The sequence below is a fragment of the Biomphalaria glabrata genome, chromosome 15, assembly GCF_947242115.1.
Source record: "Biomphalaria glabrata chromosome 15, xgBioGlab47.1, whole genome shotgun sequence".
Lineage (NCBI taxonomy): Eukaryota > Metazoa > Mollusca > Gastropoda > Planorbidae > Biomphalaria > Biomphalaria glabrata.
Window position 1 is genome coordinate 13,333,335 of NC_074725.1, and position 16,004 is coordinate 13,349,338.

The window sequence follows — 16,004 nt, forward strand, 5'->3', positions numbered from 1 at the left end:
GCCTCCCTTATATAGTTCCTTGCCTACCATGTATAGTTCCTTGCCTACCATGGAGTTTGTATTCCATGAATAGTTCGTTGTCTACCTTGTATAGTTCCTTGCCTACCTTGGAGCTTGTATTCCATGAATAGTTCGTTGCATACCTTATATAGTTCCTTGCCTACCATGGAGCTTGTATTCCATAAATAGTTCGTTGCCTACCTTGGAGCTTGTATTCCATGAATAGTTCGTTGCATACCTTATATAGTTCCTTGCCTACCATGGAGCTTGTATTCCATAAATAGTTCCTTGCCTACCATGGAGCTTGTATTCCATAAATAGTTCGTTGCCTACCATGGAGCTTGTATTCCATGAATAGTTCGTTGCCTACCTTGGAGCTTGTATTCCATGAATAGTTCGTTGCATACCTTATATAGTTCCTTGCCTACCATGGAGCTTGTATTCCATAAATAGTTCCTTGCCTACCATGGAGCTTGTATTCCATAAATAGTTCGTTGCCTACCATGGAGCTTGTATTCCATGAATAGTTCGTTGCCTACCTTGGAGCTTGTATTCCATGAATAGTTCGTTGCATACCTTATATAGTTCCTTGCCTACCATGGAGCTTGTATTCCATAAATAGTTCCTTGCCTACCATGGAGCTTGTATTCCATAAGTAGTTCCTTGCCTACCATGTAGCTTGTATTCCATAAATAGTTCGTTGCCTACCATGTAGCTTGTATTCCATAAATAGTTCGTTGCCTACCTTGTATAGTTCCTTGTCTATCATGTAGCTTGTATTCCATAAATAGTTCGTTGCCTCCCTTATATAGTTCGTTGGCTACCTTGCATAGTTCCTTGCCTACCATGGAGCTTGTATTCCATGAATAGTTCGTTGCCTCCCTTATATAGTTCGTTGCCTACCATGTATAGTTCCTTGCCTACCATGGAGCTTGTATTCAATGAATAGTTCGTTGCCTCCCTTATATAGTTCCTTGCCTACCATGTAGCTTGTATTCCATAAATAGTTCGTTGCCTACCTTGTATAGTTCCTTGCCTACCATGGAGCTTGTAATTCATGAATAGTTCGTTGCCTCCCTTATATAGTTCCTTGCCTACCATGTATAGTTCCTTGCCTACCATGGAGCTTGTATTCCATAAATAGTTCGTTGCCTACCATGTAGCGAGTTAAATGAAATTGTCGCTTCGACACGAAAGATTTTAATTATCTAAGACTCAAAGCCCTTGACGATGTCAATGTTAACAACTGTTTAGAATTAGCGATTAGTAAAGAGCAAGTTTGCTACATCTTTTTGCCGCATCTATAATTCTATTTGGTCAATTGCTTGTATTCATTCTAGAAACGGAACACACCACGCCTAACATAATAAAAGTTATAACACAAAAGCACTAGCCTATAAATATATGTTATATCATCCTGCACTGCAGAATTTTGACTTTTCAATTGAGAAAGATCACTTTCTTACAGCGCTAAAAGTGACTTTGAATAAAGGTACAGTAAAGTCTTCTTGAAACTCACGGATGAAGCTAATTCTACATTTGAGGGATCATTCATTTATTGTCATACTTAGCACTGCGTGTAATCTACTCTCAACATTAAAGTGATAACTCACACCGACACTTCAGGATAGGTCATTTAAACCTAAGCCTGGTGGATATCTCATTCGGCTAATTGTCTTTGACTTGCCACCCGCTGCCCTCACCTTTGCCTCGGGCTTTGCTACGAGTTACGTGTAACTCAATGTTGATGACACTGTTCCTGTGGGAATGGTAGCCGGACTGGATAATATTTGCTTGGCAGTGACCTGGTAGGGTTCAGCATATTTCTATCCTGTAGGTAACCTGTTCACATAAGTCCTTTTGTAAGCTATTGGCGACCCCTTGATCAATGATGGTGATATGCAGATTTAGGTTAACGATAGATAAAGATCTTGATCTAGGTGATGAACTTTGAAGATCTTGATCTAGGTAAATATAGTAGATAAGATCTTGATCTAGGTAAATTTAGTAGATAAGATCTTGACCTAGATAAATAATAGCTGATAATATATTGATCTAGGTGTAATAATCTAGGAAATAATACTTGAAGATCTTGACTTACGAGATAATAATTGAAGATCTAGATCCATCTAAATTATACTTCAAGATCTAGATCTAGATCAATTTAGGAGATAATACTTAAAAGATCTTGGTCTTGGCTTTAATACTTGAATATATTGATGTAGAATATATTACTTGAAGATCTTGATGTGGTAGAAACTACTTGAAGATCTTAATCTAGGTGGATAAAACTTGAAGATCTTAATCAAGACGATACTGCTTAAAATCTTTGTCCTTCTGGTAATGAAGAGCACTTGACTTGAGCTCGTGCTTATTTTTATTTCATTTGACTTTACCTTTCACGTGAACTCAAGGCAAACAATAACTTGGGAGTTTCACGTGAACTCAAGGCAAACAATAACTTGGGAGTTTCACGTGAACTCAAGGCAAACAATAACTTGGGAGTTTCACGTGAACTCAAGGCAAACAATAACTTGGGAGTCCCCCATTTCTTTTATGTGGTCATTCTGGGGCGAGCAGTTGTTAATCTTTTTGTCTTTTAACATAAAGCTGTATACGAAGAGAATGCTGGAGCAGCTCCATCCACTCAAGCAGAAGTAATGCCGCCATCTTGTTTACGTTTTATGTTCGATCAACGATGGATTTCTGAGTTGTAAAAAGTCGTGGTACAAAGGTCAGTGCCGCGGGCGCCGGGTTACTTCTCTTTTATGTGCTTACTGAGATGTATGCACCTTATATTAAACCTCTAGGGTGTGAAATCACAACCTTTGATCTGGCTTTAGTCGGCTGTTTCAAATAACGTTATTGCGAAGGTAAGGAAGAAGATCCCCAGGTTGTACAGTAACAATAGGATTGGAATAATTGGATACAAATGAAGATATAACGGAACTCAATATAAAAGTTTACAAAACAGTTTATAACAGCTTACAATGTAAAATTGCCAAAATAAAAATCATAGCAACTACAACATTTTTTCCTTCTGCCTCTTTAACTATGAACATTGGCTCGAGACTCACTTATCGCCTGCTCTCATTTGCACGCGGTTTTCTATAGTAGGCCAGTATAGTATCATCAGTGATGGTAATGGTTTCTTAATGATTTTGTTGTTTCTTTTATATCCTAGTTCAGTGATGCCCTATTTACGACCCGTGGGTCGTATCTAAACCATGCCGCTCTAAAAGAAATATCAGTGCTCCTCTCACTTAAGCCTGTGTAGCTATTAAGCCTGTAAAATGGAGAAAGAAGGTCGACAGATCACGTGTTGTGCCCCAACGGTTCAACAGACTAAGCCACTAGGGCAGTGTTCCCAAAACTTTTGCCTTAATGGGGCACTTGGAACTTGGAGTATTTAGTGGAACACTTTGCTTATTTTTTTTAGTGAGATTAATTCACGTGGCGACTTACCAGTTAATTATTCCAGTAGTTTGTGGAACCTCAGACCTCTCGGAACACTAGGGTACCGCGGAAAACAGTTTGGAAAGCACTGCACTAGGGGATAGGTGATAGGTTAGGTGGTGATAGTAAAGCCTGCGTCAAAGTAATAAAGTTCCAATAGTTTCCCAAACCACCGATCTCTGCCTATTGAATGGTTGTTAAGTGAAAGATTTGTTACATAGAAAAGGTCACGGGAAAATATTTAGAGTACACACTGATCGCCAGATCATCAGCACACGGAAGAGGTTACCAAATGTAATGAATCCACCTCAGTCGATAAGCTTTACTGAACACGAATTTGTTCTTCTCTGTTTTCATTTACCTCTCTCCTCTTCAAAAGAGCTCAGCCAAATAATAAGCACGCATTTGGCATTTCGTTTTAGCGACTACCTTGCTGGTAATTCCGTTTCGATTGACCCGCGACACGTCCGTACCAGACGGCCTTACGCCTCAATCAAATCTGGTCATTTTGTCTACGCTAATTGATTCTTGCACCATTTCCCCCCCCCCCCTCTCTATCTGGCCACCCCGATCTGCCTTGTACTGTAGCACTGATCTCTCGGGAAAATTAAAAAAAAAAAAAGGGTGTTTCCTAGTGCAACGGTGGCCACACAATGAATGAAGCTGGTCAGAACCACTTAAAATGTCACAGTTTTCTCTTTTATACAATCAGCAACGGAGAAACAAACGACCCCCCCCCCTTTTTTACATCATGACTTGTGGAGGGGGTGCGTTGGTGAGGAAACCTCTTTCAATTACCTTTTTTTTTTTCGCTTTGTATTTTGTTTGGCTACGTATCCCCCCTCCGTTTAACACCCCCATTACAATTACTTTTAGTAGTATCTATGATACGCCTTTTTTTCTTTTTTTCTTCTTTCCTAGTTCCGTCTGTTCCTTCTATTTTTTTCTCCCTCTTACGACAAAGAGGAGCCACCAGCTGCAGCCCCCTCCCCCTTTCATGCATTAGGCTTCAAGTTAATCTGGATTAGTTGGAAACCAAGCACCCGTTGATTGATCACCCCTTCAAATTATACGAGGGCTTTGGGGGCCCCTAACGTAACGTGGTGAGGGAGGGGGGAGAGGGGAAGGGGGCGAGGCCGTGATGGGGTGTTTAGTTCTCGTGGTTTGGGGGGTTTCTTTGAATCCTTGGGGAGGATCATCGTTCAACGCTGGTTGCCTTCATGGCAGTTTTTTTTTTCTTTCGTAATTGTAGTAATGAGATCCCTCGAGTAATTCTCGTTATTAAGAACATTTCGTGGTCATTTATGCTGGGATTAGAACCACTGGTGAGAGTTTTGTTTTGTAGTTACTAAAGTTTGACTTTTTGATCTTGTGGGCTAACGATTGCATTATGGAGCCAGCTCATTGGCATGCGTTATACTATGTATACCTCGATACGACTGGTACTATGTACACATCGATACGCCTCGCACTATGTACACATCGATACGCCTGGTACTATGTACACCTCGATACGCCTGGCACTACGTTTGCTACCACGGCGTGATACTACGCCGCTGCTATGCGTGTAACTACGCATGAGGCTAAACATGATGATGCACTGATTCTACGCCCGCAATAACTCAAGGTACTACGCACAGTACTACGCATGGCAATAACTGTCACATCTTTTACTTATTGTTTCCTTCCTGTGTTAGTCATCTGTAGTACTGGGCTTTTTTTTTTTTCAGACTTGGACACTGATTTATTGAAGGTGGTGGGGATGTTTCTGAATTGTTAAAAAATCGTATCGCAAAATCTCTCGCCACGCTCCCCCCTTTTCACTTTTCCCACCACTTAATTCTTAAAGAATTACAGCAATAAAACTTCAGAACCCAATGTTAAAGAAAACGATCTCGGGCACAGGCCAACATTTCCAAGGCCATTTTCTTACCAAATTTAGTTTGAGCCACTCGAAATTCCCCATCCCCCTTTTTTTTTCTTCATGTTTTTTTCTTCTCATTGGACAAAAACCTCGTCTATGATATTCTTTATGGTAGAGGTTAGGATTAGGCAGAGATGAGGATAAGTGTCCTCTGTTCTGGACCTTCCAATAACTGTCGCAAAATAGAGAGCAGTAGTTTATAACAAACGGATATTCCCACACCATTTCCCACACCATTCGTAAAATCACCAAATTTAGAGACACACTTCAGGACAGATGAATACAAAGTAAAGAAGAAATAATTCCAAGAACACGGAGTCATTTCTTACAAATAGAAAAACACAACCTTATCAAAATACTCAGAAAGACACGACGTTCTTATATATGCAAGGACAAAATCCTTCTTCCTTAGAGTTTGGAACTAAATCAGCCAGGAATATGACTGAATCAGCCATGAAATCCAAGAGTTGAATTCTCTAATTGACACGCATCAGATTAACACGTGGATACGCCTAGGACGGGATTATTTTCTCTTTTTGAAGAAACGTCTGTAAAGTATAAGGAAATAACAGATAAGAGACCATTCTTTTATTGCCCCTTGTCTTGTTATATTAAGACTTGTTTTAGAGAATAAGAGTGCAGTATTTGACGTGGCTACGAAGTCCTAGCTGTTATCTACAGATTTTGCCAAATTCAATACAAATCAGTTGTAGTGGTCAATTTAAGCTCTCTCTTCTTTTTTTTTTTTTCCTTTTACACTTCTTCCGTTATAATGGGTTTTTTTTTTTGTCAGTCAAAATCTCGGGTGTAAAAAGTCTAAATCATTGATTCAGTTAGTATCCATTTTATTTACATTCATTTTTTTTTAATTCAAACTCTACATCATTAAGAAACTGACATTGATTAAAGAAAGTCAACATGAGCTGTGATGTTGTTCTTTCCCGGCCCTACAATACCATTGGAGACTTTGGTTTGCATTGTCCACTGGTGAATGTATCAAGTGGCCTCATTGTCCCGTGTTCTGTGGCACTCTGTGTTCATTCCCTGGACAGACCGAGTTAAAAGAGCGATGGAAAGCGTCAAGATAGTCCGGAAATGAGATTTGATACAAGCGGGGCGCCGGGAAGTAAAGACAAATGGGGGCGTAGATCTGTCAGGGAGCGGGAACAATCGCCCTCAATTTACAGCTGCTTAATGAATTGTAGCGTACAGTTAGATGGAGAAAGATACCAGTCAAGTGGGGTGGGGTGGGAAGTGGAGTTTGTGAGGAAGGCGAGAAGAGGATGTTTCACGTTGTAATAAAAACTACGTTATTAAGGGTGTACGTAGCGGTTCATTGAAATGGACGCAAAGTTCAACAATAAACCAATTTGCCTAAACGAATCCATTAATTACTGGGCCATTGCCAACTAGTGAAAAGAAATTGTATAAAAGTATTTATCTTGGCAGGTTATTTCTAGCTCATCCTTTTTTTTTTTCTTGGACAGGACTTCTGACAGTAGGCTACAATCTTAAGCCTGAGATCCTAACAGTAAAGTAAGATATTTCTTAGGGCTGGGGTCCTGACAGTAGACTACAATCTTTCTTAAGTCAGAGCTACTAACAATATAGCAATATATTTCTTAAGAAGGACTACTGACAGTAGGCTACACTCTTTCTTAGCTCTTAAGGCCATGTTGGGAAGGGAGTTGGCTTTAACTGTATTTTGTTCAAGGTACTCAGTGTACACATTTAAGTTTTATATTTCCTTTAGCAGGGATGATCGTACAGCTTTGCTCGGTAAACTTTCTACACTCTTTGACCGCCCCCGCCACCACCATCTCAGTAGGCCCTAATCTTGTGAGCATATTATGGTCATGTACTTCACATCAAGACATCAGTTGTGTCAATGTACTTCACATCAAGACATCAGTTGTGTCAATGTACTGCACATCAAGACATCATTTGTGTCATTGTACTTTACATCAAGACATCAATTGCGTTGCAATCCTATTGGGATGAGAAACACTGACCTATACTACAAGCTATGGTAGTGTTTGTTTGTATGTACATACATTAGACCCGGTCTCTCTCTGACCTTGGCACAGGCAAACCTTGCCTGGGTGTAACATTAACTCTAGCCCCGTTGTTCTATCTGTCTCACTGTGGCACTGACATATTTATAGCGCCCTCTTTTCCTTTCAGAGCCAGTGCCCCCTTCTTTCCATTTTTACCCCCCTGCCTTTCCTTCGGACATACGGTACCCCACCCCTCCGACTAGACGACTGAAATAGATTGATCGTTAATGCCCAGGACTCTGGCACAGAGTCTTGCTAGAAAAAAAAACGAGGGATTTCCTCCCCTTGTGTTATTCTCAAAGTGGTCGCTGGTGTCCGGGTTTACATCCGATCTGTCCGACGTCTGTGGGAAATAGATAGCTACTACAAGTGCACTTGCAAAACATAGTTTCTATCTAGTTACTAACATTTGTTACATATTGTTGATACTCGGATATTAGTTTGTCATTCCAGAAAGCAAATGAAAATTAAGTTCTTCATGTTTAACTTGGAATAAACTTGAATAGACTTCTTAAAAATATAACTGAATATAACTTTTGTTTATAAATTTAAACAAATTCAACTTCAAAGTAGATATATCCACTCTTCACAACAGCCAAAAAAAATATAGATATTTATATGTTGCAACCACTTGCAACAGCCATTATCTACAACCTTTCTCTGCAACCACATTTTTTTCTAACCCCTTCTCCATTGTCAACTCCACCCTATCGAGATTTGGTTAGTTTCATTTGTCATGTTTTCGTGAAAACAATGCCCCCCCCCCCAAGTAATGAGTCAAAATGTTGGCATCTGAACTCTTGAGCCAATACGGAGTCGAAGGCTTAAGACTTAATTTGGAGACCTGGCGAGGATTCCAGCCCTGAACAAAGGCTCCGCTGGACTTAGCGCCGGCCTTGTTTGCCGATTAATTTATTGCACCATGTCACCGGCGATTTTAAGGATTGTGTATGTGTGTGTGTGCGCGCGCGCGGAACGGGTGTAAGCCTCAATTTAGGAAGAAAAGGGTGGTTGGTAACGACGAATCTCTCCCCTCTTTCTGTCTTTTGGTCAAGCTTATTATTGCTATACATCTAGATGCTGTTGTCGGCTGCTGATCAGAAGGTTTTGGGTTATTCAGTATTCAGTTTTTAGTCTTGATTTGGCAGTGTGGATCTGGGCAAAAGTAGATTTTGATCTTTTAACAAAAGCTTTTTATTATTCGTCCTTATCTTCTGAAATACTCTTTTTTCTTTGGTCACTTTTGTTCCCTTGGTGAGTATTATTGATTCTTATATGCGAGTGTCTTTAATAACATTCATGATCAGACAAGATAGAAAACACCAAACTGTGGCGATGGGTGGAGAGAGAAACATAGAGGTGCAAGATTTTTGGTCACACCCTTAGAAAAGATACCAACAACAGAGCTAGGCAGGCCTTAGAGTGGAACCCACAGGGCACAAGACGTAGAGGAAGACCAAAAAGAACATGGCGACGCAGTGTATTAGATGAAGCCGAGAGGACAGGAAAGAGCTGGGAAGCCATAAAAAAAAAAACACGCAAGAGACCGTGGAGAGTGGCGTGTTTTTACTGAGTCCCTAAGTTCCACGATGATGATCTGACATCTATTACAAAAGAAAAACAAGGATTAGTCAAACATATATCTTTCTGCAAGCGATCAAGTTATGATCATTTTCGGCCTTTTTGGACCATAGTTTCCAAGGTGACTGACCAGCGTCGTCACTTTCCCTGATAGTGATAACAAAGTCTCTATCCCAATCGTGGAGTCCATCTGATGTTAAACCTAAAACACTGTTCCTCGTAAAATCTTCCTTCTATAAAGAGTGCAGCATAAGTGTGTAAATAGCTCAGAGTGTGTGGGCGTGGGGGACGACACCGTTCATAAGGTCGCCGTATTGAATTACACCCCATCACCTCTCTGTTTTAAGTTCACCCAGTTCCAGGCCACTTACCTGGGGAAAGTGTCTGGGGTCTCTCGGAGTGACTAACGAGGTCACGTTCACGGGGGTCTTGAACTGTTGTGGTCAACGAAACCTGAGACTTAAAGTTGTCTTCCCCTGGGGCCTACTCCTATCTCTTCCATTACTTTGTCTACATCCGTCTTTTGTTTGTACTAGATTAAGGGCCTTGATTTGCTAGTGAAGCTTGTAGGATTAGTGTCAAAACATGAGACATAGCGAGACACGAAAGATTGACGGCATGCTACAGGTAGTCCGTAAATCAAGTTGTTTCCCCCTTATCTTTATTAAAAAAATATATATTTTACCTATTTAGTTAAAAGCCGAAACAGCTTTGTAACGAAAACGTACTACACTGACAGAACTATATCATGTATTTTGGAATTATTTTCTCGGGCATTTAGTTTTCAGTGTAGGGATCTTCTATCGAATCCCGAATTCGCACTTTCCGACTGGAATTAAAATAGTACAGTAGGCCTACGTGTGTTCAGCAAAAGACACCCCGCCCATTTTATCTGTGTTTTGTGTATCATTATTCATACATTACTAAAATAAATAAAAGTCTACTTAAGATTGGTTACTTAATACTAAGACTATTGCTTACATTTACCCTCACCGATCTCTTAGTCTGTTGGACGTTTGGCAATAGGAGGCCCTTTATTAAAAACCTTGTGTACTCCTAAGGTGGCTGCCTAGTTTGCCTATGCCTAAGGCTGGTCCTGTCGACCGTCTTTTTCCATTCCTCTCTATCTTTTGCCTTGGATAGAACCTCTTTCAATGGCAGGCCCGTCCATTCTTTTTTGTTGTCTTCAAATGGCTTTCTCTGTCTGCCTCTTCTTCTTTTTCCAGGTACTGTTCCATGAAGAAAGTTCTCTGCGCACCTCAAAGACCTTGTAAATGGCCATAGAGTTTTAGTTTGCCTTCTTTTTTTTTTTACACTAGGTAGGAACTTAGCAGATCATCGTGGGGTCCAATCGCCGTAATAACCCTGTCTCTAATCTCTTCGTTTGTGATGCGGTCTTTACATGTGATACCTAGGATATTTCTGTATGAGGCGATGTGGCTTCCGAACCTGGAGTCCCGGGTTCGAATCCTGGTGAAGACTGGGGTATTTGGGCGCCTCTGAGTCCACCCAGCTCTATTGGGTACCTGACATTAGTTGGGGAAAAGTAAAGGTGGTTGGTCGTTGTGCTGGCCACATGAAACCCTCGTTTAACCGTGGGCCACAGAAAACATATAACCTTTACATCATCTGCCATATAGACCACAAGGGGAGCTTTTTAGGATCTTTCTGTAGCATCTCTACCACCGAGAGAAAATATATTTGGAACAAAGGGAGATAAAAAGGAAAACCAGGGCAATAAAAGTCAATATTCTTAGTGTTACAGATAAACACCGAGAATTATCTCATTACAATAGGGACACGATGGTCTCCTACAGTATCCGCCTGATATTAAATAAATAAATGTAAAAATATGCCTATCAACGGCTTACATAATATGTCCGAAGGAAACCTATTTGGAACGTGTTGAATTAGTCATATAACTATAACTGGTGTATTACCATAATTACTAGGTACTATAATTTAAAGGTATATTCCATTTATGTATGTGGTTATTGCTTGGCTACGGTGTGTCACCATGACAACAAACGGTCACGCGACTTCTTTTTTTTTTTGTTTAAAATTGTGTTACTTCATTTATATCCCTTCTATTTAAGACATACTCAAAGACCCTCTTGAATTCTATTGTAAACATATAATGTATTTGTCTATCGAGTTCACATGCTTGTTTGTTTTGTCTTCCCGGCAGGTGTTGAATACGAGTTATATTACGTCCGTAACGGAATCATTAACCAATATGCGCTGTCCTTTGACCTACCGCTCCAGTCCCACATTGACGAGATCTACTTCAACTGGCAAAACCTCAGGGATGATCCACCGGTAAGTCAGTACAGCCTCTGAGTGGTGTGGATAAGCTTGAGGATAATCTTGGGGATCTGGGCGCTGGGGATGACTAGTAAGAAAGATTAAAGTGTGAGAGAAATCACAATTTCTATGTAATGATAATGAAACAGAATAAGCGGCCAGCTGACCACCAACTTTTTCGTCATTAAATTATTTTTTTCCAGTTTATATTACTACTTTCATATAGTAACATATTGTCAAACTACTTGGATCAAAGTGACCTCGAAGCTTTAAAACTCAATCTGAAAAGAAAAATCGAATTCTGTTAACTTCAAAATATTAGAACTGAAACTTAGCGAGACAGCAAATGTTGTTAGTTCATATTACGAAAGGTATTTAAACGCCAACCCTTTCAAAGCCAACCCTTTCAAAGCCAACCCTCTATGTGGCTTGAGCAACTTCCTGTCAAGGAGCCAAAAAACTGTTCTTAAGTTTGGTGGGAATGATTCCCAGAACAGCAGACAGCTGTCATGTTTAGTATCACCTCACAGTGGCATACACACAATTTAGCAATCAGTCTGACAATACGCTTGGGTCTGTCTTGTCAATCCAACAACTGAGTTCATTAAAACATCTCTCCCCCCCCCTCCTTTTTCACACGACCCGTTTCTGACAATAGGGCGTCAGTTAACCAAGAAAACTATTAGTTTACACATATAACTAAGACGCTGCTGACAATAGGGCGTCAGTTAACCCAGAAAACTATTAGTTTATACAAATAACTAAGACGCTGCTGACAATAGGGCGTCAGTTAACCAAGAAAACTATTAGTTTATACAAATAACTGAGACGCTGCTGACAAGCAGTTTCTTTTGTAAGCTGCTTAGTTGTTGTTTTTTAAAGTCCTTGGCGCGCCAAAATGAGGCCTCGGGCTTACAATATTAAGCGTAACTGCATTGGCATCGACATAGAAACGCACATTCCCATCTTCTGTGTGGCTTTAACTGAAGACGATATGATTTCAAGTATCACCCCCCCTCCTCTCCTCTCTCTCTTTCTCATTGCCTCTTTGTTAGTGTTCGCTTGTGTGTGAGTTTGTAATATATAAATGCGTGTGTGTGTGATCGTGACCTATCGTGTGATTAGACTAAACGGCAAACTAATTTATTTTACTTTAAAAAAAAAAAGCTTCAATTTGTTTTTTGGATTCACTTTTTTTTTATGCTGGTGGTAAATTTCACAATTGGTTGTAATTGTTTTAATATATAATTTCATTACCACATAATGATAATCCTGTTTTGCTATTTTTGAACATGCTAACCTATCTTCTACTCCTGACAACTTCTACTACTGACATCTACTCCTGACAACTTCTACTCCTGACAACAACTACCCCTGACAACTTCTACTCCTGACATCTTCTACTCCTGACAACTTCTACTCCAGACAATTTCTGCTTCTGACTCCTTATACTCCTGACATCTTCTACTCCTGACATCTTTTACTCCTGAAATCTACTTCTGACATCTTCTCACGCAGATGTTCTACAAGATGAACTTCAACGTCAGCAACCGCCGCGCCATGAACATGCCCTCAGCCAACATCAGCGAGAACGGAGAGGTCCCCAGAAATGTGTCAGGTGAGAACCTTATAACTTATCTTATATAATACAGACGTTACTTCAAAAAAGAAGATGATTACGTCCTATGCGTCATGCATTTAGTCATGCATATTAACCAATGACTTAAATTCTGCCAAGTCACTGGTTTTCCTGGCTAGCTCAGGCAACCCATTCCATGCTCTAATAGCACTAGGGAAGAAGGAGTATTTGTACAAATTTGTCCTAGCATATGGGACGAGGAATGTGCCTTTATCTTTGTGTCTTTCAGAGTATTTTATTAAATTTTGTTTTTGTATTTGAAGATTATGGTTCAGTGTTTTATGTATGATTGCTACTTTACTTTTGAGCCTTCTGTCCTGAAGGCTTTCTAACCGTATGTAAAATAGCTCTCATCTGCTTCCAAACTTCTAACCTGACTATTCCCTATACTTTTATACACTGTATTCTTATATATATAATTCTTTTAGTTATTCCCAAACCCCGAGAGCCTATTACTCAGCCACCAAGCCTCCATAAAATGTCCCCGTAATTTTGATGTGTTTTATTTTGTGTGTTATTGCTTAGTCTGTCATCATTGTCACGAGTCGAGTCTGTGACCTATTTCGACCAGTTTCTAGAAGCTCGAGTTCAAACCAGTGCAAGTGTCCAGCGTATACTAGTTAATTTTAGATATCCAATCAAAGAAAGAGGTTAAGGGAAAACATAGCACACGTCAGCTTCTAGAAGGTCAAAGTTACTAAAATAATTATCTGAGAAGGTTCCATGATTCTGGAACGTACGATCAAAGAAAGTATAAATAAGGGGAAAGTGAGTTAGACGGGGTCCTCGCATAGTAGTAGTTCTTGTAGAGCGATGGTCCTCGCTCAGTCCTCGATTAGTAATAAGTTTTGTGATATTAGCGGGTCCATTAAGTAAAGTTTTAGTAGTTGAAGTTGAAGTTATATACTAAGTGAAGTTTTATGTATCTTTAAGTTTTATTTATGAAGTGTCAAGTTGTTTTTGAATTAAGGAGTTAATTTGATGTGAAAGTTGAAGAAGTTATTAAAGAAGTTTGAAGAAAATACAGAGAGATGTTTCTTTCTTCATTTCATATGAATTCATCAACTTATTAATACAATCCTTCGGCCAGTTCGTCACAATCATTATGGTGATCGATGTAATAATGCGAGAATAAAAAAACGTAAGCAAATGAAACGAGAAATATTGGATTGGAAGAGATTTTGAAATTACTTAAATTAAAATAGATAAAACAAAGAATGTCAAGGATCACTTTTTAAAATTAATTTATAATTGTAAAACAAATGTCCTTATGCTTTCAGCGGAAGAGCTTAGATAGTGCACAGAAAATATTATATGCTTTTTTAAATACCCCTGCTCATCAATATCTTCCTTGTTTACCAAAAAAAAAAAAAATAGCTTCAAACCTCCCGAAAAGCTAGCTTCGGACCTCCCAAAAAGCTAGCTTCAAGCAGCCCAAAAAGCTAGCTTCAAACCTCCCAAAAAGCTAGCTTCAAGCAGCCCAAAAAGCTAGCTTCAAACCTCCCCAAAAAGCTAGCTTCAAACCTCCCAAAAAAAAGCTAGCTTCAAACCTCCCAAAAAGCTAGCTTCAAACCTCTCAAAAAAAGCTAGCTTCAAACCTCCAAAAAAAGCTAGCTTCAAACCTCCCAAAAAGCTAGCTTCAAACCTCCCCAAAAAAGCTAGCTTCAAACCTCCCCAAAAAGCTAGCTTCAAACCTCCCAAAAAAAAGCTAGCTTCAAACCTCCCAAAAAGCTAGCTTCAAACCTCCCCAAAAAAGCTAGCTTCATACCTCCAAAAAAAGCTAGCTTCAAACCTCCCAAAAAGCTAGCTTCAAACCTCCCCAAAAAAGCTAGCTTCAAACCTTCCCAAAAAGGCTAGCTTCAAACCTCCCAAAAAAAGCTAGCTTCAAACCTTCCAAAAAAAGCTAGCTTCAAACCTTCCCAAAAAGGCTAGCTTCAAACCTCCCAAAAAAGCTAGCTTCAAACCTCCTCAAAAAAGCTAGCTTCAAACCTCCCAAAAAAAGCTAGCTTCAAACCTCCCAAAAAAAGCTAGCTTCAAATCTCCCAAAAAGCTAGCTTCAAACCTCAAAAAAAAAGCTAGCTTCAAACCTCCCAAAAAGCTATCTGTTTATGACTTTGCCTCCATTTCTGAAAATTCTCAAAGGCTTTTGTGTTCTTTCCATTCCACCCTTTCGCACACACACACACTCACTCTCTCTCACACACACACACACACACACACATACTCCTTTCTTACATTGCACAGAATGCGTGCTTACAATCATCTCATGATTTCAAAGACAATAAAAAAATATTTCCATAAGCCAAAACAGAACATGAAAATCTATCACAGACTAATCACTTGACCTCCAAGGCATGCCTCCTCCCCCTCCCCCCTTTTTCGTGTTACTTTTCATGGAGTAGAGGGTAATCCATTCAGCCCAATCTGTCTACCTGAACGTAGCGTGGAGATGGTGTGTTTACCTGAAAAGCAATCCATCCTGTATTAAAGACAACTGTAAATAGTTTGACGTTGTGTGTGTGTGTGTGTACTTATTTATCTTACACCGTCCGCCATATTCAAGTTTTCTGAATCTGGCATTTAAATTCTCCGCTCCACCCCAGTTTCTTTATTTTCTTTATTTGCTAGTATTAATTTTTTTTAACAATCAACTCATTCTTTCTGTTTGGTACACATTTTTAACACGTTATTTCTCCCACACCCATTTTCGTGTAATAAATCATTTTGTTTGGTATCTTGAACAAGGGAAAGAAATCGTACTTTACAGATGTGGTGGTATAAGTTGAATTAGTTCCCCTTGAGGACTCGAGCTCTGAGTGAACATATTTTTTTTATGCATTCGATTATGTAAACATTCACCACTTCTTCGCCTCCCCCCCCCCCTTTTTTTCATAACGAGTCAGAAAGCTAATAGCGAATCAAAAAACAATTGGTTAAAATATTTCTAATCTTACAGATTTATTATGTCTAGGTCCAGCCGGCATATGTATCACATTACTGATTTAAACCAATTAATACAATTAATATAAGCTTTGTTGTTGTT

General features: G+C 39.5%; 1 protein-coding gene across 4 annotated transcripts in view; it reads left to right on the forward strand.

Moving 5' to 3' along the window:
• LOC106055686 (tyrosine-protein kinase RYK-like) overlaps window positions 1-16,004 on the forward strand; it is a 145,312-nt gene that overhangs the window by 75,118 nt on the left and 54,190 nt on the right. For 3 of the 4 annotated variants that reach the window (XM_013212073.2, XM_013212072.2, XM_056012693.1), the window contains exons 2-3: window positions 11,207-11,337; window positions 12,841-12,940. In XM_013212073.2, coding sequence (XP_013067527.1) covers window positions 11,207-11,337; window positions 12,841-12,940 — 231 coding nt within the window. Of the gene's footprint in view, window positions 1-2,695; window positions 2,874-11,206; window positions 11,338-12,840; window positions 12,941-16,004 lie in introns of those variants that run through there. The other variant, XM_056012694.1, reaches the window with a different exon arrangement.